At 50.0% G+C, this 26,724-nt stretch overlaps 7 protein-coding genes across 7 annotated transcripts; 2 read left to right on the top strand and 5 right to left on the bottom strand.

Moving 5' to 3' along the window:
• Positions 1-325: 325 nt before the first annotated feature.
• BROUX77_006580 (uncharacterized protein) lies at positions 326-2,638 on the top strand (the record flags this gene model as incomplete). The annotated part of the gene is made up of 3 exons (XM_073751580.1): positions 326-626; positions 690-1,603; positions 1,670-2,638. 3 exons carry the CDS (start codon positions 326-328, stop codon positions 2,636-2,638), a joined length of 2,184 nt encoding a protein of 727 aa, XP_073602727.1.
• Positions 2,639-3,036: 398 nt separating this feature from the next.
• Positions 3,037-3,936, bottom strand: BROUX77_006579 (uncharacterized protein; the record flags this gene model as incomplete). Its single annotated transcript, XM_073751579.1, has 1 exon — positions 3,037-3,936. One exon carries the CDS (start codon positions 3,934-3,936, stop codon positions 3,037-3,039), a length of 900 nt encoding a protein of 299 aa, XP_073602726.1.
• Positions 3,937-5,716: 1,780 nt separating this feature from the next.
• Positions 5,717-6,654, top strand: BROUX77_006578 (uncharacterized protein; the record flags this gene model as incomplete). The annotated part of the gene is made up of 2 exons (XM_073751578.1): positions 5,717-5,824; positions 5,884-6,654. 2 exons carry the CDS (start codon positions 5,717-5,719, stop codon positions 6,652-6,654), a joined length of 879 nt encoding a protein of 292 aa, XP_073602725.1.
• Positions 6,655-11,841: 5,187 nt separating this feature from the next.
• On the bottom strand, positions 11,842-12,489 carry BROUX77_006577 (uncharacterized protein; the record flags this gene model as incomplete). Its single annotated transcript, XM_073751577.1, has 1 exon — positions 11,842-12,489. The coding sequence occupies one exon, from the start codon at positions 12,487-12,489 to the stop codon at positions 11,842-11,844; it is 648 nt and encodes a 215-aa protein (XP_073602724.1).
• A 4,358-nt stretch (positions 12,490-16,847) lies between these two features.
• On the bottom strand, positions 16,848-20,474 carry BROUX77_006576 (uncharacterized protein; the record flags this gene model as incomplete). The annotated part of the gene is made up of 1 exon (XM_073751576.1): positions 16,848-20,474. The coding sequence occupies one exon, from the start codon at positions 20,472-20,474 to the stop codon at positions 16,848-16,850; it is 3,627 nt and encodes a 1,208-aa protein (XP_073602723.1).
• Positions 20,475-20,524: 50 nt separating this feature from the next.
• Positions 20,525-21,781, bottom strand: BROUX77_006575 (uncharacterized protein; the record flags this gene model as incomplete). Its single annotated transcript, XM_073751574.1, has 1 exon — positions 20,525-21,781. One exon carries the CDS (start codon positions 21,779-21,781, stop codon positions 20,525-20,527), a length of 1,257 nt encoding a protein of 418 aa, XP_073602722.1.
• Positions 21,782-22,699: 918 nt separating this feature from the next.
• BROUX77_006574 (uncharacterized protein) lies at positions 22,700-25,690 on the bottom strand (the record flags this gene model as incomplete). Its single annotated transcript, XM_073751573.1, has 1 exon — positions 22,700-25,690. The coding sequence occupies one exon, from the start codon at positions 25,688-25,690 to the stop codon at positions 22,700-22,702; it is 2,991 nt and encodes a 996-aa protein (XP_073602721.1).
• Between the last annotated feature and the right edge of the window lie 1,034 nt (positions 25,691-26,724).

The raw sequence follows: 26,724 nt of genomic DNA, 5'->3' as shown, positions 1-26,724 counted from the left end.
TACATGATGAATAAGACAAACAGCAAGAGTTGGACAATATTAGCCGCAGCTGCCAATAGTCAACTAACAAATAACCACGGACCCACATATTAATAGGAATCTGCTTCGATATGATTGGTTCAGTTCATTTGGAGACAAGCCATCAAAGAGGAAGGTTTCTCCGATGTCAACTAACTAACTGACCATTTCTTTGTCAAGATTTACGAAGTTGTTAGTAACTAGTTAACTACCAACTTCCAAATCTACGTCAATCAGCATCTCAAACAACAGCTTTCTTGCATTGTTGCTGACCACATAGATCACGGCGAAGTACGCCGACAGAAAGATGCCACCAAGAAATACAATCAGAAAGGCCATTCGCCCGCCAGGTTCCAAGTTGACCAAACAGGCTGCGAACCCGCGGCCAACACGCATCCGATCATTTGGCGGCTGCTTTACCTGCAGATCCCGCAAAGTCAAGTGTGATGAGATACACCCCCTATGTAATCAATGCCAGGCCTCCGGGCTGCAATGTGCCGGGTATGAGGCAAAAGTCCGGTTTATTCTGTTCCAGCCAAACACACTACAGCCAAATAGCGACCAGGGCGAGCGTGACGGCGGCCATGGCCGCAGAATTCTTTTCACCGGTGAGTATCCGTTCTTGATGACAGGGTTGAATAACTAGACATGCTTACATGTTAATCTCCTAGAATATCAGCGGCAGGGCATGTCCGAACACATGAAGAAGTTGGTTCACACAGATGAGTTTGATGCACTGTTGAACAAACTAGAGTCCGAATTGCAGCAAGATTCAAATCCTTCATCGGCAGTTCACTCCGGGCCATTTTACATCTTTAAAGTTGCCCAGCCAGGGCACAATCTTTCATCAGATCAGTCTGGTTCAGCGCCTTCAACACGTGTCCCCGTTTCACCATCACAGGCAGAACCAAATTCTATACTGGGCAACTCCCGTATCATCTACCAGTCAGAGGGTCATCTCGAAACACTTTCCGACTACACATCCAAGGCACTTGCAAGTGTGCCATCTTCTTGGCTTGCCTGTGAACAAGCTCTATTACAACCAGATCACATTGACGATGATCACTCACATTTGGCTCGCCACGATTCACTAGCTCTCAGCTCTAGTGCCTCTACCAACTATTATATGCAACCCACAGCCCCCTCGCCACTTGATGCGCCAATCCCTGATAGTCTGGCCTCTACCCTCGATTCTTCTTCAATATGGCAGTTTCAGTTTCTTTTAAACCATTACAAATCACAGATGAACAAAATATTTTCTCCTCTGCGCGCTCGCAAGCCCCCGTGGAGCATCCTCCATTTCCCTCGCGCACTATCAGCCTTCTCTGAGCTTGCCGTTTTCAGACACCTTAGCCATGCCCACATCTCTATTTTTTATGCTGTCCTTGCTGTGAGTGCCTTCAACTGGGACAATATACACCGTTCCGAAGGTAATTGGACAGACTATTGGCGTGCCACAGGTAAATGCTACTGGCTTGGCGCAAAGCATCACTTGGGCATGGCGGGAGAGGTTGAAGTGTTGGGTGAGAGAAAAACCAAGTACAAAGACATATTAATGTCAACATTGGCTATGGTAACTATTGCGGTATATCCTTCCAAGTTACTCAAAGTCGGGTCTTTCACCGATAATGCATGTTAACTCTTCATGTAGGTTGTTACTGGTCAACAAAACGAGGCTCGCTCATTTTTACTCAATGCCGAGCTCTTCATTTGTCTTCGTGGTATACCGAAAGCTAGAAAGTCACGGAATCTAAAGTTGCTTCACTGCATTTATCTTTTCCTACGTGTCATTGAAGAAAGCACGTATATATACCCCCTTGACCGTCCACCCTTGGGTAACCTTTCTATTCCGCTCGATAACATGCTGTTCCCATCTTTGAGAACCAACAGTCTCTGCGTTGGTCGAGATCTCGATCAGCAGTGTGGCATGAATTTTGAGCGTGGGCTCTTCAGTGATCCCGGAGCCTTCGAGAAAACTCCCCATCCAACCTACTTTTTTGAGATCTACGGCATTCCTCACGAGCTTCTGTCATTTATTTCCAGAACAACATTTCTAGCAAACGAAATGTGTTTATCAGAACGAAACCCACCTGGCTTTACAGTCACATTCGATCTTCAAGATGCTTGCAACAAACTAGACGCTGAAATTTGTGGATGGAAATACTTCACTGCCATGAGCCAAAATAAAGTAGAAGATCCCTTATCTTCTTTTGCGAACCAGAACATCATGCCGCACCTAATCCTGGCATTTCATAATGCCGTTCTCATATATTTTTACCGTCGCATCCGGAGAGTCCATCCGCTCATGCTTCAGCACTGGGTAGAAATGACATTAAACGAGCTAGAACTGTATGAGCAGAAACAGCACGACTTTTCCATCGTCAACTGCGGTGTAGTGTGGCCAATGTTCATTGCAGGTGCTGAAGCTATGGACGAGATTTTACAGGCAAGGTTTCTCAAGAAGCTGCATGAGGATGCAAAGACCAGCGGAATGTGGAATTTTGAACTCGCGGCGAGTATTCTCGCAAAACTTTGGAAACTTCGCCGAGAAAGCGACGAGCCATTCCTGACATGGATGGATTTTGTACGAGAACGACGTCTATCGTTGGTCATGACATAGAGACGCCAGGAGAGCTCAGAACAAGGCAAGTTTTTGGTCAAGGATGAAAGTACATTGACAGCACAGGACAACACATAACCTTAGAAGTCCGCCAAACTAACTACATCACACTACCTACAATGCCATAAATATGTTGAGGGATATTAGGATGTATGAAAGCATCACGAGTTAACCAGGTTCCATGCGAATACTGAATAAAAGATTGTATGAAAAAGAAAGAGGAACTGTTCACCAACTATCTGATTCACTCTCCTCCCCTTCCCCCAGCCTTCCAAAAAAGTGGTAAAAGCATAGTAACTATTCAGAAGAGATGTAGCTCAATACAGGCATTAACAACACATAACTAGCCCTGTCTGGAAACTCATGATCTAGAGTGATTATGGCTTGGACCATCTTGTTCAGTTGCGGAAAGCACCCTTGGTTAGCTCATCTTCAGTCTCGAAATCAGCTTGGAATCCGCAATAGAGACTATCTGGATTCGCCGTCATTTTCTGGGTGTACGCAGCAACCTCATCGCCAATGATCAACTTGGGGATGCCATTAGCAGCGGCAGCTTCAACCAGTAGCTGAATCTGACAGGTCTTCTCAAAAATGGTAAACAGGTAAGCAGCCTCGTCTACCGTCTGTCCCACAGTCAGCAGTCCATGGTTGGCCAACATCATAATCTTCCCTTCTGTGCCCAGAGAGTCTGCAAGCCTCTTGCTTTCCTCGTCATTGAAAACAACACCGCCAAAGTCTTCATACACAGCCTGGGCCTTGCCGTAGAAAATGCATGCATCCTGGTTTAGCATTTCGAGTGGCCGCCCAAATGCCGACCATGCCTTGCCGTAAGTAGTGTGGGCATGGCAGGCAGCGTTGACATCAGGGCGTGCCTTGTGTAGAGCGCCATGAATCAAGAAGCCCGCAGCATTAGCTGGGCGGCTCATGTTTCCACCAATAGCTTTGCCGTCGTAATTAACGAGAATCATGTCGCTCGCCTTTAACAGCGACCAAGTCCTACCCAGCGGGTTGGTCCAGAATGTATGGGGGTTCTCAGGGTCACGGACAGAAATATGACCAGCAAGTCCTTCCTGAAATCCCTTGCGTGCAAAAACCCTGAAAGCACACGCCATATGTTCGAGAATGTGGGTACGATGTTCATGGAAGGACACAAAGCTGGGGATGCCAGCAAGCTTCGGGCCCTGAGAAATGGCTTCCAAGGGCGTCATGCCGTCTTTGCCATACGGAGTGTGCTTGCTTTTCGTAACAGTCTGAGTGGGCTGTTCAGAAGCCTCTGTTTCTGTAATGTGTGGTGCCATGGTGAAGATAGGCTGAGATCACAGTGCTTTTATTAGACGCGCAGAGAGAGTTGGGTTGTGGAGATCTGTGGGTTAAAGTGCAGAAAGAAAGACGGAAGTTTGAGAGGAAATGGCCAAGTCTTGTTCAGAAATATATGGAGAACAGAATGAATCATGTGATCAATTTGTCAGTAAACAATTTCAGTCGGGATAACTTGCTGCATTCACTTGTGTAAAATTGGAGAAGAGATGCATCACAACCCCCCATTGTTGACTTGGAGATAGGGTTAGATAGGGCTACGTCACTTGAGAACTGGGTTTTTAGTGCAAATGTGCAACTTGTTATGATCTCCTAGTTACCAGTTACGTGTTGTAGTCAACTATCTATACTTGGTCCACCTTCACTCGGAGTGTTGCATTAACCTGTCATCTCTACATTGATAATCTATCAAGGCCACTTGATACAAGCATGTACAGCTACTTGTGTCTAACTATTGTGGTTAGTTAGCTCGTCGTTGTTCTTTTTGAAGCCAAGATATGTACGCATGCGCTTCTTCCCCAGTTTTAGACAAAACTTCCCCACAGAGTACGGGGCGATAAGGTTTCATACCAATTCTTGGCATAGTGAGTTCCATAAAAACCTCAGCATCCTTGTATTTAAATTCATTTGTACAACAAGCACTTACGCACAACGAGACCTAGACGGAGTGCCGCCTATACAAAGCTATGGATTTCGTGGTCCATGAACGGATAACGACCTGAGCTCAGAAGGCCTGGCGCTAGAGACTCATTCTACGAAGTTTCATGGCACTGTATAAGTACTATCACCCATCCGCTTTGGCTATATGCAATGCCACTATTTAGCGAGTGTGAGGTTGATGTTTGCACGGCCACCCCTGGGGCTAGCGATTTTCAGGTTCTCAAAATCCCCCCTTGGTATCCATGTCTCAACTATCTCCGTCCGTGGAGTGGACACACATACAAGCGTGGCCGAGTGTGTACCTACGCATATGGTAGTCATATATTCAGCTGTGAGAATAATAATTATCGTGGCTCATGGAAACTTTGATTATGGTTTGTTCCTTTATATTATGTATGCAGGCATATCAGAAGATTTTAATGCATCGACAAGATTCAAATCATCCAAACTGTGATCTTTTGATTGTTGGAAATCTGGACCTTTCAAGGACTACCCATGTTCCTTCACCTCCCGGTAGTCAGTTATACTTGTACAAACAAAGCAAATGCCGCACTTTCTCCTATCTGGTCGTCGGCGAATACATCCACCGATGTTCAAACGTCGGCTGATCGTAGTGGGTTCAGGCGATTGTGGTGAGTTGGGTGTCCCTGTTAGTCTGATCTGGCAATTTCTCCCAACTAATTGAGACAACTAGAGTAGCGCAGGGGCAAAAGACAGCATGGAACCCCAAAGTTCGGATGCCGAAATGACAAGGCTTGAAGGATGGGGAAAGTCGAGTTTCCGCGAAGTCTGGAGGCGAGTAATCATGAAAACACATACATACATGTCCATGTTTGAGGATGGCTAGGAACTTGGTCAACTATGGCTACGTAATGTCAACGTTTACTTGGGAAACTTAGAAAGAAAAGTATAAAAGGAGGAGCTGTCTCGAGGAATATGGGACGAAATCTTCTTCTTGGCCATCTCATCGCATCATACTGCACTGGCGTTTCTTCTCTCTGGCTAGAGATCTATATCTTCATTTAATCCCATCACTCGTTCTCTCTGGTTAGAGTTGCATTCCCTCTTTTGTTCATTACATACCACAACGTCAACATCAAAATGAAGACCTCAGCTTTCCTAACCGCCATTGGCGCTCTCGTTTCTGCCGCCAACGCTGCTGATCTCACCCAGGTCACAAACTTTGGCTCTAACCCTACCGGGGCGAAGGTGCGTGTTGTCAAAACATCTCCAACCTTGTGTAGTTTGTTAACTAACTCATTTTTCAGATGTATACCTTCAAGCCAGATAACCTTCCGAAGAATGCTCCTGTAGTTCTTGTCCTTCATTACTGCGGCGGAACAGCTAACGCCATGTACTCGAACACGGCCTGGGCCACTGCTGCGACTAGCCACGGCTTCACTGTCATATATGGCGAAACTCCTAATGCTAGCGGCTGCTGGGATGTTTCGTCTCCTGCAACACTTACCCACGACGGAAACGGCGACTCAACCAGCATTGCAAACATGGTTCGTCATGTCCTCAACGACAAGACCATTTCGGCCGACCCTCGGCGCATTTTTGTCACTGGCATCTCCTCCGGTGCCATGATGACCAATGTTCTTGCAGCTACGTACCCCGAGATCTTTGCAGGAGCTACTTCCTACGCTGGAGTAGCGGCTGGGTGCTTCTATACTGGAACTGTAGCAGGGTGGAACTCGACCTGTGCCAATGGACAGGAGATCCATACTGCTGCCGAGTGGGCTGGAATCGCTAAAGCCATGGATCCTGGTTACCAAGGCCCGCGTCCCTCTATTACTCTGTACCATGGTGATGCCGACGATACCATTAACCCTCAAAATCTTCAAGAGGCGCTTAAGCAATGGACTGGGATCTTTGGATATAACATGGCCGCTGGAAAGGTAACTGCAAATCAGCCCATCTCGGGTTGGACGACGACTGTTTATGGCGAGAAGGTGAGAGGTGTTGTTGCAAGTGGCGTCACGCACAGCATCCCTATGCAAGTGAGCAATGACCTGAAGTTTTTTGGTATTGCTTGAGTCCAACGCATTGGGCCATCTATTTTGTGAAAATGAGCTGTGGCTAAAGCTGGACACATTAACCCTTCACTTCGTTCCTCCCATTTTTAATAAACTTTACTTTTTTCTTTTCCCATTTCTTTCTGGATGAGTAGGTATCTTGAGAATCATGCTGAAGCAAATTATTGCCTGAACGTGGGGAAGAATAGTGATCGTGACAGAGCTAAAGGCTATATATAAGCTTTGTTTGGCCGGTTCCATGTCTTGGGGACAGAGGGTTTAGCCTTTTATTATGGGGAAATTGTCCAAATCGTCTACCTGGCCACTGCCTTGGTTTGGTGTGTCACGGCTTGTGGACAATTCCTCGAGCCAGTCGCTCTGATTGGCCGGAATTGGATGTCTGCCCCGCTTTTTTCCTGACAAAACGATTTCAAAGCTTTTTGGATCCAGTGGGCCCAGACGAAAATTGGCTTGCCAGGCGGGAGGCATGCTGAACTGGTGTGTTTTCACAAGCACTGAGTGTGTTTGCAGTTGGATGCACTCATGGGAACTACGTTAAAATGGACAACCGTAGATGCAAAGTGAAGATAAGTCACTGTACTACACTGCAAAATTTCTGGGTTTCCTGGACATTGTGGTGCAGCTGTCGTGGCTCTCTAAACAGGTTGGCCAACATTCAATTGTGACAAAGTTTGCTGCGTCGGCTGCGTTCTGGGTTGGCAAAGTGTGTGGCAAGAAAAGAATTGGCAAAAAAAACCGATTTGTACAAGTGGGGACACATGTCAGAAGTGACAGGGTCTGACGAATCAGGAACAAGTACAGCAGGTCTGGAGGTGGTGAAAATGGCTGTGTGTCTTTGCAGCTAGATGCACTCAAAGGGGCTAAACTAAAATATACAAAAGGACATGCAAAGTGAAGATGGGTCATTACATTAGCTACTGGCTGACTCCCACGCTGGCATTAAACGTGTTGCGGCTGTGGTGGCTGTTGAAAGAGGATGAGGCGGCACAATTGCGACAAAATATGAGCCAGTCCCCTGCGTTGAGCTTGGAGTTCGGAAAGACAAAAGAATATTGTTGACGAAACCGTTCTGGCATTGGCCAAAGGGTTGTGACCCAGACGAATTCAGAAAATAAAGGAGCGAGGATCAAGCGACCAGGATATGGATGTCTCAGACAGTGCACGCGAAATTAAAAAGAGCGGCAACCAGAGATAAAGCCTGCGACGAGACACTTGGCGGATTGCCAAAGTTGCCCTGACTTGACCATATTTAGAATTAAGCATTGAGCGACATCAGGTATAGATTCCTTTGACTGCATGGGCCATTTTGAAAAATGAATTCTGAACTGAGTTCTAAAGTTTTGCGATGACGGAAAAAAAAAAAACTGAAATCATTTGGACGTGACTGACTTCACTGTGCTTTCCAGTGGCTACAGTGGGTGCTTCAGTGGATAAGCCCTGGAAGTTGTCGCAGCCTTTGAGTGTCTTTGCACTGGGATGCACTGGTGAGATCTACATTAAAAAAGAAAACAAGAGAATTAGAGTGAAGCTGAGGCTTGAAGAGACAAACTATTACAGACCATGATTTTTTTGAAGTATATTTGCAGTTGTGGTGGCTGTTTGAAGATTTCAAAGAAAGTTCAACTGCGACAAAATGTGACAAAGTATTCGGGATGGGGTGATCAGTCAAGAAAAAATCCAAGTTGTTTGAAAAAAGAATTCGACGAACAAGGCTGCTGTGCAACTCAGGAAACAGTGGGGAAGTAACAGGGATCCGCTGAATCAGAGAATAGCATACTCGTATTGGAAGTGATCGAGGCAATTGGCTGTCTTCACAGCTCGATGCACTCACGAGAACTGCATTAAAATGAACAAAAGATGTTTAAAAGTGAAGATAAACCACTGGACTGGTTGCTGTAGTATTCATATTTTTTTTTTTTGGAACGACGTGGTGCAGGTGTGGTGGTTGTTTGAAAAGTTAGAAGACTGGTTGACTTCGTTTTTTGCTTGGCTTGTTGGTAGCCATTGCACATTGATGAATATTGGGTAGGGTTAAGAGAACAAGGCTGACATAATGAACATCACACAAATGGGAGTGCACACAAGACAATTGGTAGATCACAACACCGAGTTTGAGCAGATATAGTTACAGAGACAGAGCAAGATGTGACGCAAGATACAAAAGGGACATTGAGTATAGGCTGGAGATTGAGATTGGTGCTGGTGAAGTGTCACAGGCGAGAGTTGGGTGGTGGCCGGAATTGAATATCTCCTTTGAGCAGCGGATGTGAGGTCAAGGCAAGTGACAATCATGACGAGTGATAAGGCAAGAGGGCAAAGTATACTCGGAGAATGAGCTGGTTTGGGGGAGCATATCGGTGTAATTTGATTGTGCAGGTGACAAGTGGTTGGGATGCAGTGAAGGCAGACGTGTTGTGGTGATCGGGGTAGTGAGCGGGGTGGTGATGCGGAAGTCAAGTTGCGAACAACACAGGATTGAAATCACAAAAGAAAGTTTGGGCACAGAGCATGAACTGAGTGATACACACACGCCGGTATAATTGGATTTCATAGGCGACAAGTTTTCGATGTGCTGTGACGGTAAACGTGTCGTGATGTTCGAAGCAGTGAACGCGGTGGTGATACGAAAATTGACTTGACAAGACGGGGAGAATGCACGACGAAAGAAAGTCTATGCTCCGAGAATGAACAAACTAAAGTGCAGACGGAAATACAATTGAATTGCAGAGGGGACAAGAGGCGGTTGAGCTGTGGCGGTAAACGTGTTGTGATGTTCGGAGGTGTGCGCGGCGTTGAGATGCGAAGTTTGGTTTAGCGGAGCAGGGAGTGTGCAGGTTGAAAATAAAAACAGGCGCGGAGGATGAACCAACTGAAATACACACGAAAAACCAATTGGATTGCAGAGGGGACAAGAGTTAGTTGAGCTGTGACGGTACACGTGTGGTGGTGTTCGGAGGTGTGTACGTGGTGGTGATGCCAAAATCCATTTCGAAAGACGGAGACATTGCAAGAAGAAAAGTAAACTAGACTCGGGAAATCAACGGAATGAGAGAAAACTATCAGTATAATTGAAATGTAGAGGCGAAAAGTAACTCATGTGCTGTGAAGGCGAACGTGGTGGGATGACCCGGGGTATGCACGGGGTGGAGACGCCGAAATTGATTTGACGACATGACGACACTGCACCACGAAAATAAAAACAGACCTAGGGAATAGTCCGAGCAAGATCTGGCTATTGGTATAATTGGATTCTGCAGGGAACAAGCGGTTGAGGTGCAGTGACGTCGGACGTGTGGTGGTGATCGGGCCTGTGATTCTAATAACCAAGTTAAAGAAATCAGGCGATTTAAACTGGGAAAGCCAAGCATACTGGCAAAGTGGACAAACTTTGGTGAGTTCATTGATATACCCCAACCACGTTGACGATGAGTAATTGAAGTGTAGTAAGGTCGAACGCAGGATGCTTGCTGTTAAGAGAAGTGATCTCGTCAGTCAAGCCACAGACATGAACACGATGAAAGCAGGAAATGAAAAAACACCCAGAGGATAGCCTAGCCTTGACGGGCTTATTTGTATAATTTGCTTGCACTGGAGATCAGTGGTCCGCATGCAGTGAAGCTCAACGTGTGGTGGGCATCGGGGTGGTGATCATTGAAGTCAAGTTACGAACGTGAGGACATTTGAAGTGAGACATCAAAGTATACTCGGAGGATGGCTAGAAAGTGCTCAGCCTATTAATGCAGTCTAATTTCCCGGGCTATAAATCGTTGAGGTACAGTGAAGTTCAACGTGTGGTAGTAGTCAAGGCAGTGATCCCGTAAGGCAAGTGACAAGCACGTGGAGATTTAAATAAAGAAACCAAAGTGAACTCGAGGGATGGCCCAACGTCATTGAGCTTACTGATATTATTTGACTTGATTGCGCTAGATACAAGTAGCTGATGTGCAACGATGGTAAACATCTGGTGATGGTCGGGGCGGTGTTTCCGGGAATCAAGTTACAGACACGCAGACATTCAAGAGAACAAAACAAAGTGCAGATTGTGTGATTCCAGACAGGCAGGCTGAGGCAAAAATGAACTAAGGCGAGGGTTTTGTTTAACAGACTACTGCAGTAAATAACAGATACGAACTAACGGGTTTGAAGAAGTGACGATGCAGTTTGTTAGGGTGTAACGACAAACAGTACAGTGGAGTATATTTGTGGTACCTGGACTTACGTTCAACTGTAGTGGCAGTAGGTACAGTATATACTCTCTTGTTTTGAGATGCAAGGCAAGACTGACAGGCGACAGAAGATATGGAAAACAAAGGCTGATTACAGGTAGTGGAAGTGATGGTGAGGTTCAGTGTTGAGCATAGGATAAGGCTGCGGTCGGTTGATTCAGATTAACAGGGTAGGACATGGGGTACAGTGGCATAGGGCAAGATTGTGTGTAGTATGTGGCAATGGTGTGGACAAGGGGATGGACAAAGAGGACCAGGAATAGGTGAACAACTGACGGGAGATTTATGGTGGGACATGGGCGGACAAGGTGTGTAACAGGTATGTCATCAAGTATCAGGACAAGCAAGTTGAGAACAAGGTGGACAAGCAAGTTGAGAAGCAAGTTGACAAAAGGCAGGATAATTAAGTGGATAAGTGGCAGGATAAGTTGACAATTAGGTTGACAGACAGGTCGACAATTATGTTTAGACGTAGGTTGACAAGTAGTTTATTACATAGGTCGACAACCAGGTGGACAAGTGGTTTAATAGATAGGTGGACTCGTGGGTGTAGGAATAGTTGGACAAGTAAGTGGACAAGTGTAGTGGTTGGTATGAATGACAGGGCAAGATTGACACAAGCATAGGTTGGATGGAAATGATGAATGAAGAATGAAGAATGATGGTGATTGTCAAGTAGCGGGGTTTGCGAGTGTAAGGCTTTACGGTCTAAAGGAGAACGCTTTTAGAACAGCAGAAATAAATTAAGAAACAGATAAAGAGAAAAGACTAATGTACAAGAAAACGGGCAGAAACAACACTATCTATATACGCGCGGTAGAGGTATGACGCGTACCCTTGACAACGACGGTGTGCACACGGGTTTGGCAGGCGGTGAGTAACGGCGGTGTGCAAGGCGGTGTGGACGGCGGTGTAAACGGCGGTGAGGGCGGAGCCTGAGCCTACCTCGATCCATAGATCGTTACAATCGCCTCCTCCTCCCTCTCCTCCGGGGGACTGCTGGCAACTTCCAGGGGCACTCGTGGGTCTGCTCGTATCTCTCGAGCGCTGCTGTGTCTAGGACGTGTGACAAGGGTTCCCATGTTGGCTCTGCCCATCCAGTCCACTGGACGAGCACTTTGTGACGTTTGTCGACGACCTTGTGTTGTAGGATCTCGTCGACAAGGTACTCGCCAGCCACTAAATCGCCGGAGGCTTCTTCGGGCGCGATTGCAGGTGGTTCCGGGTTGGCTAAGACTTGGGAAGGCAGAGGGTCATCACGGGCGCGGCGGACAAGACTCACGTGGAAGACGGGGTGGATACCGGTGGGCGTGTCTAGTTTGACAGCGTGCGTACCGACGACTTGGATAACGCGGTAGGGCAAGGCAAGCCAGTCGAGTGTCTTCGAGGGGCGGATGGTGCGCACGTTGCGCAGACGCAGGTAGACTCGGTCGCCGACTTTGAAAGCTTCCGCTGCCTGGCGTCCCCGGTTGGCATGTCGTTCCTGTGTTTCAAGGGCGAATGCCATGGAGGCCTGGGCGAACGCGGTTGCGTCGCGGTGCTTGGCGAGCCAGTTGTGGCCGGCAGTGGCGGGGGAAACGGTGGAGCCTGGTTCGTGGTCGGTAGTCATGTCAAGGGGGTCAATGTTGTAACCATGTGTCATGAATAGCCATTCTTGCCATTGCCATTGCATAGGGTTATGCCTGGCACCTTACCCCGCTTCCGTTGTGTCACGCTAATGTTCCAAGGACGTATGATGATACGGTTATACCACTTGGTGGTCTGTGTAACCTTGAGGTGTCACTCCGGTTTATCTACTCGGGTGTGGCCGGCTTGCACACTATAGATCATCGCTATTAGGTAACTCGGTACTCTGCAGTTGATGCAGCTTATTCTGAGTTGACTGCTATTCTCGTTCCTTTTGTGTCAACAGCGTTTGAGCGTGGGGCCCACACCTGTTAGGCCGATATCGCTGTAACGCGACATATCGTTGCCTGGGTGTCTTGAGGGATTTTCAGTTCTGCTGCTGCCGTGTTGGTTTATCTCGTGAACTAACATCCGGTTTGATAGTAGCGTCTGGTAACGTTGAGTTACGTATGTCCCCACTTTCGGTTATCTGTGATTTGGTTCTAGCTTGGGAAGATCTCTGTTGTCAGAATCTGCAACGCCTTAAATAGCGTTGCCTTCTGCCCTGTGTGATCAGGTTAACTCTTGCTCCCCAAGCTTAACAATCACATACACCCCTTTTGCCATTCTTCTTTGTATACTAGTTTATAGTATCACTTCTTCGATAGTACCTTCTTCTTTAGTACTATATCTTTAATTATCACTTGTTTCTTGATAGCCTTCATTGCATCAGTACCTTCTGTCGTCTTCGTTACCTCAGTGTTCCTGTGATTGTTTATTCCCTTCCGTGTGTTATAAGATCAATTAGTTGAGTGTGCCTCTTTACCTCAAACCGACCATACGACCTAGAGAGTTCTATCCTCTCCTCCCGGCCGTATATCCGCGCAGGCCTGACTGTCCACCTCTGGAACCTATCATTGTCCTGAGTCGTTGGCTTTCTAGAACCCTAATGGTTTCCTTGGGCCCTATCCGTAATATTTTGTTAAGCTTCATTTAAAGACTCACACATTCTTCCAACTCTTTGTTATTCTTTAGCACACCTTATTCTTCTTTTCGTTCCGGCTCTCGACTACGGCCGATATCCCGTCTTCCTATGATCATACTAGCGCTGCTGTTGTTACACAACCTTCTTCGTCCGCTAGTCATAACTCGGCTCTTTCTGGTTCTTAGTTGATTCCATTTCTCAATCTACTTCTCTTCTTCTGTGGACAGTCAGTTGATGGCACTGTCTCTGTCCCAGCTCCTTTAATTTCGTTGAAGCACTTTGTTCCTCTAGGCTAATGTCGTCTCAAGCTTTGCGTTCCACTGCAAGCAATGAGAACCGGCGGGCTCACCGCACTACCGCTGAGCAGGTTCTCGATCCTGTTGATCAGGATGACCTACGGCTAGAACAAGTGCACAAGCGATATCCCGAATGCAGTTCGGACAGTTATTATGATTTGCGTCCGGTGTTCTTGCGGGATGGTGTACCTTCAACCACCTCTTGTCAAGACGCAGGTCATGCTGTTAATCTTGTCTCGACTGCCGAACATATCAATACTCTTCCGTCTGATGATGCACATCTAAATTTGCAACTTGTCAAGCAAAACCTGGATGGCATGCTCACACGTGGCTTCATTGCCCCTACTTCTTCAGTGTTGGCTTCTCCGATTCTTTGTCCTCGGGAACCAGGCAGTGTACGATCTTCTGTTGATTTACGGGCGGTCAACTACCTTATTTTATAAGCTGTTCATTTGGTCCCGCATCAACCAGTCGTTACAACTTGCCACATCTGAACGGGGGTTTCCAGAAAGCCATGTCTACCAGCTATGCACCTTTTGGCTTGCAGCAATGATGTTGCCAACTCCCAGATTACTTTGAGTTACAACATGGTACCTGAGTGTATAAAGTGTTGTTGTTGAGTTTACTCACACACCTGCCATTGTGCCAAAGCATGTTATTGAGTTCTTGTGGGATTTCTTGGACAGTTTATGTCTGTTTTTAGACCTCTGTGTCTGTATTTCTTGGCCTTTGTCTTGCCTAATTGTTTTGACTCCTGTTGGGTCTATTTATATGATATCAGCAGCTAGTGTCTGTTCTTTGCTGAGCTCGTTGGTTCTACGAACAGCTCGTGTCTGTTCTTTGGGTTGACACCTCTTAATGCCTCTTCCTTGTGACACCGTGTGTCCATCGGCGACTGCTTTTTTTGTGTCTCTTCTTTGACCACTATGGTGCTTGCGTTTGACCCCTGCTGGGTTATAATTGCCGACAGCTCGTGTCTGTCCGGGTATTGATAGTTTATATCTACTCGCTTTGCTGACAGCCCGTGTCTGTCTGGGTATTGACAGTTGCTGTCTACTCGCTTTGTTAACAGCTCGCTTCTGTCCCACTTCTTGACAGTTATGTCTAGTCTTCGTGCCACAGTTGTGTCTAATGCGTTAGGCCACTGTTCGGACTATTTTCTTTCGGCTGTTGTTGTGTCTACTTACGACCACTATACGTCTACTTCTTGTGACATGTTCTGTGTCCTCTACTTTGGACAGCTCTCTTGCCTGTTACTTTCTTCGACTCTGTTACGTCTACTTGCGACTACTCTATGTCTCCTTTCTGCGACCTCTTTGTGTCTTCACTTGGGCCTACTCTCTGCCTCTCTCTTTTGGACAATATCTTGTTGTTTTTCTTCTCGTTAAAAGAAACACGATGTCCCTCTTCGAAGTCCTGCCTATGGTGGTGCAGGCCAGTCTTGTATCTTGTGCTGAAATACTGCCAAGTTTGACAAGCTGACATTACCAATTTCTTGTTTTCCCCTTTCACCAATACTCTTTACGGATCCTGCACGTCTTTGTTTCCATGCTGTCTGTTGTCATATACCAATTACCCGATCGATGATGAGTCCCCATTACACATGTTAGTCTATTCTCCCACAACCGGAATCGTGTTCGTTTACATCCATCGAACCATGTCCCAGGGGGTTCTTAGCTATTGTGGAGGCGATTATGTCGCGGCGATTGATGATTGTGCCAACTGAGTAGCCACTCTGGTGTACACTTGTTACCAGAACTTGGTAGTTCTCAGGGGACCTTCTGCATCTTGCAGGCAACAGATTTATGGGCTATGGAACTGAGCGATTGTTGTTTGTTATAACCTACAGGCCTGGCTCTTACTTCTATGACCAATGCCATAACTAGGGAGGACAACAAGGTTGAAAAACCTTTGCCTTTGCGGGTACTGAGCTGCGTTCTCAACTTATTCCCACTTAAGATCCTTGGTGCTGCCCCTCGGTTGATGAGGTTGCCTTTCGTTATTCCCATTCTTTTTTACCTTCCTCTTGTCTGTGGACACGAGGCCCTTACGAAGTTGTCGTTGCACTTCAAGGCCTTGTTTTATGTTGATCAGATGTACAAGCTTTCATGCTAGGGATTCCGTTGATCCCCTATACGTCACGATGTTGTTGGTGCATCGAGATCTACAATTCTTGCCTGCGGAGTCATGCTGTGTCTAGACCCGTATGGTTGGCTTATTCCTTCTGTTCCGATTCTGCAAAGCCCGGTGGACTTCCGTGTCCCTAGATGCCCGGCTTCCTTTTGCGAATTCTCCGACTTGATTCTAGTCTAGGATGTGGCGATCTTAGTACTGCTGTGGAAATCAGTCATTTAAAAGGAGCATACTGTCATGAATAGCCATTCTTGCCATTGCCATTGCATAGGGTTATGCCTGGCACCTTACCCCGCTTCCGTTGTGTCACGCTAATGTTCCAAGGACGTATGATGATACGGTTATACCACTTGGTGGTCTGTGTAACCTTGAGGTGTCACTCCGGTTTATCTACTCGGGTGTGGCCGGCTTGCACACTATAGATCATCGCTATTAGGTAACTCGGTACTCTGCAGTTGATGCAGCTTATTCTGAGTTGACTGCTATTCTCGTTCCTTTTGTGTCAACAGCGTTTGAGCGTGGGGCCCACACCTGTTAGGCCGATATCGCTGTAACGCGACATATCGTTGCCTGGGTGTCTTGAGGGATTTTCAGTTCTGCTGCTGCCGTGTTGGTTTATCTCGTGAACTAACATCCGGTTTGATAGTAGCGTCTGGTAACGTTGAGTTACGTATGTCCCTGTAAGGCTTTACGGTCTAAAGGAGAACGCTTTTAGAACAGCAGAAATAAATTAAGAAACAGATAAAGAGAAAAGACTAATGTACAAGAAAACGGGCGGAAACAACACTATCTATATACACGCGGTAGAGGCATGACGCGTACCCTTGACAACGGCGGTGTGCACACGGGTTTGGCAGGCGGTGAGTAACGGCGGTATGCAAGGCGGTGTGGACGGCGGTGTAAACGGCGGTGAGGGCGGAGCCTGAGCCTACCTCGATCCATAGATCGTTACAATCGCCTCCTCCTCCCTCTCCTCCGGGGGACTACTGGCAACTTCCAGGGGCACTCGTGGGTCTGCTCGTATCTCTCAAGGGCTGCTGTGTCTTTGACGTGTGACAAGGGTTCCCACGTTGGCTCTGCCCATCCAGTCCACTGGACGAGCACTTTGTGACGTTTGTCGACGACCTTGTGTCGTAGGATCTCGTCGACAAGATACTCGCCAGCCACTAAATCGCCGGAGGCTTCTTCGGGCGCGATTGCAGGTGGTTCCGGGTTGGCTAGGACTTGGGAAGGCAGAGGGTCATCACGGGCGCGGCGGACAAGACTCACGTGGAAGACGGGGTGGATACCGGTGGGCGTGTCGAGTTTTACGGCGTGTGTGCCAACGATTTGGATCACGCGGTACGGCAAGGCAAGCCAGTCGAGTGTCTTGGAGGGGCGGATGGTGCGCACGTTGCGCAGACGCAGGTAGACTCGGTCGCCGACTTTGAAAGCTTCCGCTGCCTGGCGTCCCCGGTTGGCATGTCGTTCCTGTGTTTCGAGGGCGACAGCCATGGAGGCTTGGGCGAACGCGGTTGCGTCGCGGTGCTTGGCGAGCCAGTTGTGGCCGGCAGTGGCGGGGGAGACGGTGGAGCCTGGTTCGTGGTCGGTAGTCAAGTCGAGGGGGTCAATGTTGTAACCGTGGGTAAAGAAAAACGGGGAAAGGCCAGTGGCAGTAGCGGTGCGATTGTTCAGGGCGACCTGGGCTTGGGGGAGAAGTGCAGCCCAGTCGTCTTGCAGGAAAGCGGTGAAGGCACGAAGGTAAGTCTCGATCTCTTGGTTGGAACGCTCTTGGGCGCCGTCGGTCTCGGGGTGAAACGCGGTGGAGAGGCGGCGGGTGATGGAGAGTTGGCGACAGACTTCTGTCCAGAATAAACCGGTGAACTGAGGGCCTCGGTCGGAAGTGATGGCGCGAGGTAGGCCGTGGTGAGCAAAGACATGGGTTATAAAGGCTCTGGCAACATCTGGGGCAGTGTAAGATTGCATCGGTATCAAGATTTTACTCTTCGACAGCCGATCGGTGATTCCCAAAATTGTAGTGCAGCCTTCGGACTCAGGGAGACCGACGATGAAATCCATGGCGAGTTCTTGCCAGGCACGGTCCGGGACGGGCAGGGGCTTCAGGAGGCCACGCTTCTGGTCGCGCCAAATCTTGCTTTTACCGCAAGTGTCGCAATTACCAACGAAGCGGCGGACATCGTCAGAGAGGCCAGGCCAAGCGTAGGAGCGGCTGACTAGATCACGGGTTGCTGATCCTCCAGGGTGACCGGTAAGCGTGGAGTCATGGACTTGCTGGATGATACGAGTGCGGAGGGGCTCGTAGTACGGGATCCACAGGCGGTCACGCCAGAGGAGACGGGTGGCGGAGTCGAGGGTACACTCGCTGATCTGCCAAGGAAGGCCCCACTCGTTGGGGAACGAGCGGGCTTGTTCTTGGACAGCTTGTCGCGCTTGCCAATAACGTTCGTTACGGGTAAGTGCCGAGTGCCAGAGGGTCTGGAGTTCCGGGTCAGCAAAAGGGGCATCTAGGGCAGCGTGGTCGAGGGTCAGGGTTCCTTCAGGGTCTTTGTCAGGCTCTTTAGCCCAAACGGCGGCGGCAATGACGAAGTCGGGCCCGTCAGGGCGCAGAACTTGGTGGACACGGGACTGGAGGCGTTCATCGGAGAGGTCTTGGGGCAGGTCTTGGTCGCGGCGGGAAAGGGCATCGGAGGTCACTTGAGTAACGCCGGGTCGATGAATTAACCGAAAGTCGAACTCGGACAATTCATGGGCCCAGCGGCGTTGGCGTTCTGACAGGGTTCTTTGCTTCTGGAAGTACAAAAGGTTCTGGTGGTCGGTGTGTACTTCGAACGGGATGCCAGCGAGGTAGGAGCGCCAAGCGCGGAGGCAGGAGTGGATGGCCAACATTTCCTTATCGTGGATAGGGTAGTTGACTTCCGCTGGGCTGAGCTTTCGCGAGAAGTAAGCAACAGGACGCCAAAGAGAATCAGCACCTTGCTGTCTGAGGGAACCTCCCAGGGCCCAGCCGGAAGCATCGGCTTCAACGATGGTGGGGAGGTCAGGGTCAAAGGTGGCAAGGAGCGGGGCAGAGACAAGGGCCTTCTTCAAAGCTTCAAACGAACGGAGTTGTTCGTCTTCCCACTTGAAGGGTTGGTCCTTCTTGGTCAGCAGAGTCAGGGGAGCAGCGACGGTGGAGTATTCGGGGACAAAACAGCGGTAGAAGTTGGCAAACCCAAGAAAACTACGGACTCCGCGGACAGACGTGGGAGCCTCCCATTCCTGGATGGCTTTGACTTTGTCTGGGTCTGCACGGATGCCGGAGCCGGGTTCAACAATGAAGCCGAGGTACTTGATGGACGGGGATTCGAATTCACTTTTGTCCCAATCAAGTTGCAGGCCAGCATCTCCAAGAGCGCGGATGATCTGACGGACAAGGTCACGGTGGTGTTCGTGGGAGTCAGAGCTGTAAATCACTACATCATCGAGGTAAGCGGAGCAGGATATTCCAAGCCAGCGGGAGAGAACATGGTTGATGAAACGTTGGAACGCAGCAGGAGCACCAGTGAGACCGAAAGGGGTGACCAGCCATTCATACGCGCCGAGGTGGGTGCGGAAGGCCGTGTAGGCTTCACTGCCTTCTTTAAGACGGAGGCGATGGAAAGCAGAGATGACGTCAACTTTGGAAACGTACTTGGCAGCAGCAATATCACGGAGGGTGTCGTTGATCAGTGGTAACGGGTAACCATCCTTCTCCGTGACGCTGTTCAGGGCACGGTAGTCTACGCAAAAACGAAGACCACCACCAGGTTTCTTCACGAAGATGACGGGGGCACCGCCTTCAGCACTACTAGCTCGGATAAAGCCAGCGTCCAGCAGGTCGTAGAGGGTTTTCCGGAGGAGCAGCAGTTCTTCTCGGCTCATTGAGTACAGAGGACACGAGGGCGGGGACAAGCCTGGTTTAAGGCGGATCTCTGTATCAATTCCAGGGCGGTTCGGGGGAAGCTCAGAAGCTTTCTTCCTATCGAAGGCGTCGATGACGGGAAGAAGCCACTCGGGACAGTTGGCACGGGGGTCGGTGTAGATCTTGGCTTTGAGAGCTTTCTCAATGTCATGGAGCGTGGCGGAGAAAATGCGGACATTGGGAGAGCGTCGGGCTCTCAACTGGAAGGCACGGATGGCGCGGGCGGAGACGGGGAGAACGTTGGGGTCAGCGGTGGTTGTAGTCAGGCGAAGAGGCGTGGGCAGGCGGATGAATACTTCGTTTTGCGCGGGGCGAAGGGAAGCATCGTGTTTGGCAATCCATCCTTGACCGAGGATAAGGTCTTCAGACTGACCGGGGACGATGTAGGCGTAGAGTTTCTCGTCCAATCCTCCGAGACCAAGATCGAAGACAGCAACTTGGTCTATGACGGGTGGATTTCGGTCATCAACTACTTGAGCAATTGGACGAGGGCAGATGGGCAGGATGGCAGCGTGGGCGCGGGTAGCGGTGCGCGGAGAGACAGTGGCAAGACACAGGCAACCGGAGTCGACGAAGGCAGAGGTAGAACAAGTTTTATTTAGAACAACATCTATATAAGTACCCCTAGCCCCCATTTCCTCCCGAGCGATCTTCTCTCCTTGGGGCTCTAGACGGCGACGTTCGCCTAGAGCTCTCCATTTCCCGACATGTCGCGGGGCACGGGCGTGGGCGCAGGCGCGGGCAGAGGCAGAGGCAGAGCCGGGGTCGGCATAGCAGGCTGGTAAAGGTTGGCGGAGCGGACAGGGACAGTGGTAGTAGGAGCAAAGTTTAGCGGGCAGTTCTGGCGCAGATGGCCAGTCTGCCGGCAGCGGAAGCAGGCGCGGTTGCGGCGAAGGCGCTCGCGCTCCTCGTCGGTCAATGGCTTCAGGGCCGTGGTGGTGATGGTGGGGGTCCAGTCCATGGCGTCGGGGTGGCGGACAGGTGCAGGGTTGGCAGGGAAGGACGGGGTTATCCTGCTGGAAGAACGCTCGAGGACGTTGCATTCCTCCAGCTTGGAAGAGACGGTAAACAACTCGGACTTGTAATCCTCGTAGGTGTAATCCGTCCTCGGGTTCGCCATGGCCCGACGCAGTTCTGGACAGAGGGCGGTGCGCAGGATAGAGATGCTGGCACGGTCGGAGTCAGTACCAGCTTCGCCGAGCAACTTCTCGAACTTGGGCAGGAAAAGAGCGAACGGCTCGTTATCCCGCTGGCGGAGGTTCTGGAGTTGCGTGGAGGCGCGCTCGGCAGCATACGGGTCGATGAACATTCTGTCCAGGTATGCGAGGAAAGTGGCAGCGGTGTAGCCCATCTCAAGGCCACGGGCAAAGTAAACAGCAACAAGGTTCTGGGCTTCGGTGGACATACGGGCAAAAAGATATGTGTACTGATCCCCATCGTCACCGATGGAGGGACCGTCACGCGCGATCTTTTGGCGGGCGTACATGGCCCAAACGCGGTACTCGGCTCTCTTGCCGCTGAACAGGGGAATGTCGGGAATCTTGGGCTTGGGGCGTTTGACAAAGGCGTCAGCTGTGGCAACGGGGACGGACGGAGTAGCAAGAACGGGGGGAGCAGGGGAGGCAGTGGCAGCGCGGGCAAAGGCCTGGAGATTGGCGATCTCCTGGTCCCGCTGTTGTTGCGCGCGGGAGAACTCTTCGCGCAGTTGTAGCTGTGCGCGTTCGTTGTCTGCGCGCAGTTGTTGCTGCGCACGTTCATTTTCCTCACGCATGGTCTGGAGGGCTTGGAACAAGTCTTGCATGGAGGGGCCTGCGTTGCTCGGGCCGGGGACAGTGGGGTTGGACATTGTTGCGGGAGGCGAGGCGGGGTCAAAGAAGACAGAGTTTTGAGAAGCAGCGTCAGAGTCAGAATCAGGGTCTTGAGGGGGGACGCGGTAGGACATGTGACGGTCACAGGAACGTTGGGAACGGAGGTAATTGGCGTTGGACGAGGGGACAAGGTGGGAACAGGGTCTGGTTCAAGGAACGTAGTCGAGGGACGAGGACAAGAAACGAGGTCGAGGAACGAGGACAGGGAACGGGGTCGAGAGGACGAAGAAAGATCTGTTTCTATTGTAAGGCTTTACGGTCTAAAGGAGAACGCTTTTAGAACAGCAGAAATAAATTAAGAAACAGATAAAGAGAAAAGACTAATGTACAAGAAAACGGGCGGAAACAACACTATCTATATACACGCGGTAGAGGCATGACGCGTACCCTTGACAACGGCGGTGTGCACACGGGTTTGGCAGGCGGTGAGTAACGGCGGTATGCAAGGCGGTGTGGACGGCGGTGTAAACGGCGGTGAGGGCGGAGCCTGAGCCTACCTCGATCCATAGATCGTTACAGTCCCCACTTTCGGTTATCTGTGATTTGGTTCTAGCTTGGGAAGATCTCTGTTGTCAGAATCTGCAACGCCTTAAATAGCGTTGCCTTCTGCCCTGTGTGATCAGGTTAACTCTTGCTCCCCAAGCTTAACAATCACATACACCCCTTTTGCCATTCTTCTTTGTATACTAGTTTATAGTATCACTTCTTCGATAGTACCTTCTTCTTTAGTACTATATCTTTAATTATCACTTGTTTCTTGATAGCCTTCATTGCATCAGTACCTTCTGTCGTCTTCGTTACCTCAGTGTTCCTGTGATTGTTTATTCCCTTCCGTGTGTTATAAGATCAATTAGTTGAGTGTGCCTCTTTACCTCAAACCGACCATACGACCTAGAGAGTTCTATCCTCTCCTCCCGGCCGTATATCCGCGCAGGCCTGACTGTCCACCTCTGGAACCTATCATTGTCCTGAGTCGTTGGCTTTCTAGAACCCTAATGGTTTCCTTGGGCCCTATCCGTAATACCATGGGTGAAGAAAAAAGGGGAAAGGCCAGTGGCAGTAGCGGTGCGATTGTTCAGGGCGACCTGGGCTTGGGGGAGAAGTGCAGCCCAGTCGTCTTGCAGGAAAACAGTGAAGGCACGGAGGTAGGTCTCGATCTCCTGGTTGGAGCGCTCTTGGGCGCCGTCGGTCTCGGGATGGAACGCAGTGGAGAGGCGGCGGGTGATGGAGAGCTGGCGACAGACTTCTGTCCAGAATAAACCGGTGAACTGGGGACCTCGGTCGGACGTGATGGCGCGGGGTAGACCATGGTGGGCAAAGACGTGTGTGATGAAGGCTCTGGCTACGTCAGAGGCAGTATACGATTTCAGCGGTATCAAGATTTTACTCTTTGACAGCCGGTCTGTAATACCTAAGATAGTAGTGCAGCCTTCGGACTCAGGGAGACCGACGATGAAATCCATGGCGAGTTCTTGCCAGGCACGGTCCGGGACGGGCAGGGGCTTCAGGAGGCCACGCTTCTGGTCGCGCCAAATCTTGCTTTTACCGCAAGTGTCGCAATTACCAACGAAGCGGCGGACATCGTCAGAGAGGCCAGGCCAAGCGTAGGAGCGGCTGACTAGATCACGGGTTGCTGATCCTCCAGGGTGACCGGTGAGCGTGGAGTCGTGGACTTGCTGGATGATACGAGTGCGGAGGGGCTCGTAGTACGGGATCCACAGGCGGTCACGCCAGAGGAGACGGGTGGCGGAGTCGAGGGTACACTCGCTGATCTGCCAAGGAAGGCCCCACTCGTTGGGGAACGAGCGGGCTTGTTCTTGGACAGCTTGTCGCGCTTGCCAATAACGTTCGTTATGGGTAAGTGCCGAGTGCCAGAGGGTCTGGAGTTCCGGGTCAGCAAAAGGGGCATCTAGGGCAGCGTGGTCGAGGGTCAGGGTTCCTTCAGGGTCTTTGTCAGGCTCTTTAGCCCAAACGGCGGCGGCAATGACGAAGTCGGGCCCGTCAGGGCGCAGAACTTGGTGGACACGGGACTGGAGGCGTTCATCGGAGAGGTCTTGGGGCAGGTCTTGGTCGCGGCGGGAAAGGGCATCGGAGGTCACTTGAGTAACGCCGGGTCGATGAATTAACCGAAAGTCGAACTCGGACAATTCATGGGCCCAGCGGCGTTGGCGTTCTGACAGGGTTCTTTGCTTCTGGAAGTACAAAAGGTTCTGGTGGTCGGTGTGTACTTCGAACGGGATGCCAGCGAGGTAGGAGCGCCAAGCGCGGAGGCAGGAGTGGATGGCCAACATTTCCTTATCGTGGATAGGATAGTTGACTTCCGCTGGGCTGAGCTTTCGCGAGAAGTAAGCAACAGGACGCCAAAGAGAATCAGCACCTTGCTGTCTGAGGGAACCTCCCAGGGCCCAGCCGGAAGCATCGGCTTCAACGATGGTGGGGAGGTCAGGGTCAAAGGTGGCAAGGAGCGGGGCAGAGACAAGGGCCTTCTTCAAAGCTTCAAACGAACGGAGTTGTTCGTCTTCCCACTTGAAGGGTTGATCCTTCTTGGTCAGCAGAGTCAGGGGAGCAGCGACGGTGGAGTATTCGGGGACAAAACAGCGGTAGAAGTTGGCAAACCCAAGAAAACTACGGACTCCGCGGACAGACGTGGGAGCCTCCCATTCCTGGATAGCCTTGACTTTGTCTGGGTCTGCACGGATGCCGGAGCCGGGTTCAACGATGAAACCAAGGTACTTGATGGACGGGGACTCAAATTCACTTTTATCCCAGTCAAGCTGTAAGCCAGCATCTCCGAGAGCGCGGATGATCTGACAGACAAGGTTACGGTGTTCTTTGCGGGAGTCAGAGCTGTAGATCACTACATCGTCGAGGTAAGCAGAGCAGGAGATACCGAGCCAGCGGGAGAGCACATGATTGATAAAACGTTGGAAAGCAGCAGGAGCACCAGTGAGGCCGAAAGGGGTGACTAGCCATTCATACGCTCCGAGATGGGTGCGGAAGGCCGTGTAGGCTTCACTACCTTCTTTCAGGCGGAGACGGTGGAACGCGGAGATTACATCGACCTTGGAGACGTACTTGGCGGCAGCGATGTCACGGAGGGTGTCGTTGATCAGTGGTAACGGGTAACCATCCTTCTCTGTGACGCTGTTCAGGGCACGGTAGTCTACGCAAAAACGAAGACCACCACCAGGTTTCTTCACGAAGATGACAGGAGCACCTCCCTCAGCACTACTGGCTCGGATAAAGCCAGCGTCGAGCAAGTCGTAGAGAGTTTTCCGGAGCAGCAGCAGTTCTTCTCGGCTCATTGAGTACAGAGGGCACGAGGGCGGGGACAAGCCTGGTTTAAGGCGGATCTCTGTATCAATGCCAGGGCGGTTCGGGGGGAGCTCGGAAGCTTTCTTCCTGTCGAAAGCGTCGATGACAGGAAGGAGCCACTCGGGACAGTTGGCGCGGGGGTCGGTGTAAATTTTGGCCTTGAGGGCCTTCTCAATGTCGTGAAGAGTGGCGGAGAAGATGCGGACATTGTGAGAACGGCGGGCTCTGAGGTGAAAGGCGCGGACGGCGTGGGCAGTAACAGGGAGGACATCGGGATTGGCAGTACAGTTGGTAAGACGAAGGGGAGTGGGCAAGCGGATGAAGACTTCGTTCTGGGCAGGGCGGAGGGAAGCGTCGTGCTTGGCAATCCAGCCTTGACCCAGGATGAGGTCCTCAGTCTGACCAGGGACGATGTAAGCGTAGAGTTTCTCGTCCAATCCTCCGAGACCAAGGTCAAAAACGGCGACTTGATCGATGACGGGTGGGTTTTGGTCATTAACTACTTGAGCAATTGGACGAGGGCAGATGGGCAGGATAGTAGCGTGGGCGCGGGTGGCGGTGCGCGGAGAGACGGTGGCAAGACACAGGCAACCGGAGTCGACGAAGGCAGAGGTAGAACAAGTTTTATTGAGAACAATGTCATGAATAGCCATTCTTGCCATTGCCATTGCATAGGGTTATGCCTGGCACCTTACCCCGCTTCCGTTGTGTCACGCTAATGTTCCAAGGACGTATGATGATACGGTTATACCACTTGGTGGTCTGTGTAACCTTGAGGTGTCACTCCGGTTTATCTACTCGGGTGTGGCCGGCTTGCACACTATAGATCATCGCTATTAGGTAACTCGGTACTCTGCAGTTGATGCAGCTTATTCTGAGTTGACTGCTATTCTCGTTCCTTTTGTGTCAACAGCGTTTGAGCGTGGGGTTTCGTTAGTTCGTTAGTTCGTTAGGGTTTTAGGGTTTTAGGGTTTTAGGGTTTTGGGTTTAGGGTTTTAGGGTTTTAGGGTTAGGGTTTTAGGGTTTTAGGGTTTTAGGGTTTTAGGGTTTTAGGGTTTTAGGGTTTTAGGGTTTTAGGGTTTTAGGGTTTTAGGGTTTTAGGGTTTTAGGGTTTTAGGGTTTTAGGGTTTTAGGGTTTTAGGGTTTTAGGGTTTTAGGGTTTTAGGGTTTTAGGGTTTTAGGGTTTTAGGGTTTTAGGGTTTTAGGGTTTTAGGGTTTTAGGGTTTTAGGGTTTTAGGGTTTTAGGGTTTTAGGGTTTTAGGGTTTTAGGGTTTTAGGGTTTTAGGGTTTTAGGGTTTTAGGGTTTTAGGGTTTTAGGGTTTTAGGGTTTTAGGGTTTTAGGGTTTTAGGGTTTTAGGGTTTTAGGGTTTTAGGGTTTTAGGGTTTAGGGTTTTAGGGTTTTAGGGTTTTAGGGTTTTAGGGTTAGGGTTTTAGGGTTTTAGGGTTTTAGGGTTTTAGGGTTAGGGTTTAGGGTTTTAGGGTTTTTAGGGTTTTAGGGTTTTAGGGTTTAGGGTTTTAGGGTTAGGGTTTTAGGGTTTAGGGTTTTAGGGTTTTAGGGTTTTAGGGGTTAGGGTTTTAGGGTTTTAGGGTTTTAGGGTTTTAGGGTTTTAGGGTTTTAGGGTTTTAGGGTTTTAGGGTTTTAGGGTTTTAGGGTTTTAGGGTTTTAGGGTTTTAGGGTTTAGGGTTTTAGGGTTTTAGGGTA

The sequence above is a fragment of the Berkeleyomyces rouxiae genome (assembly GCF_048999995.1).
Source record: "Berkeleyomyces rouxiae strain 22BRR77 chromosome Unknown BrBRR77_ptg000009l, whole genome shotgun sequence".
Taxonomy (NCBI): domain Eukaryota; kingdom Fungi; phylum Ascomycota; class Sordariomycetes; order Microascales; family Ceratocystidaceae; genus Berkeleyomyces; species Berkeleyomyces rouxiae.
The sequence above is the reverse complement of the archived record's forward strand: the minus strand, read 5'-3'. Positions and strand labels throughout refer to the sequence as shown.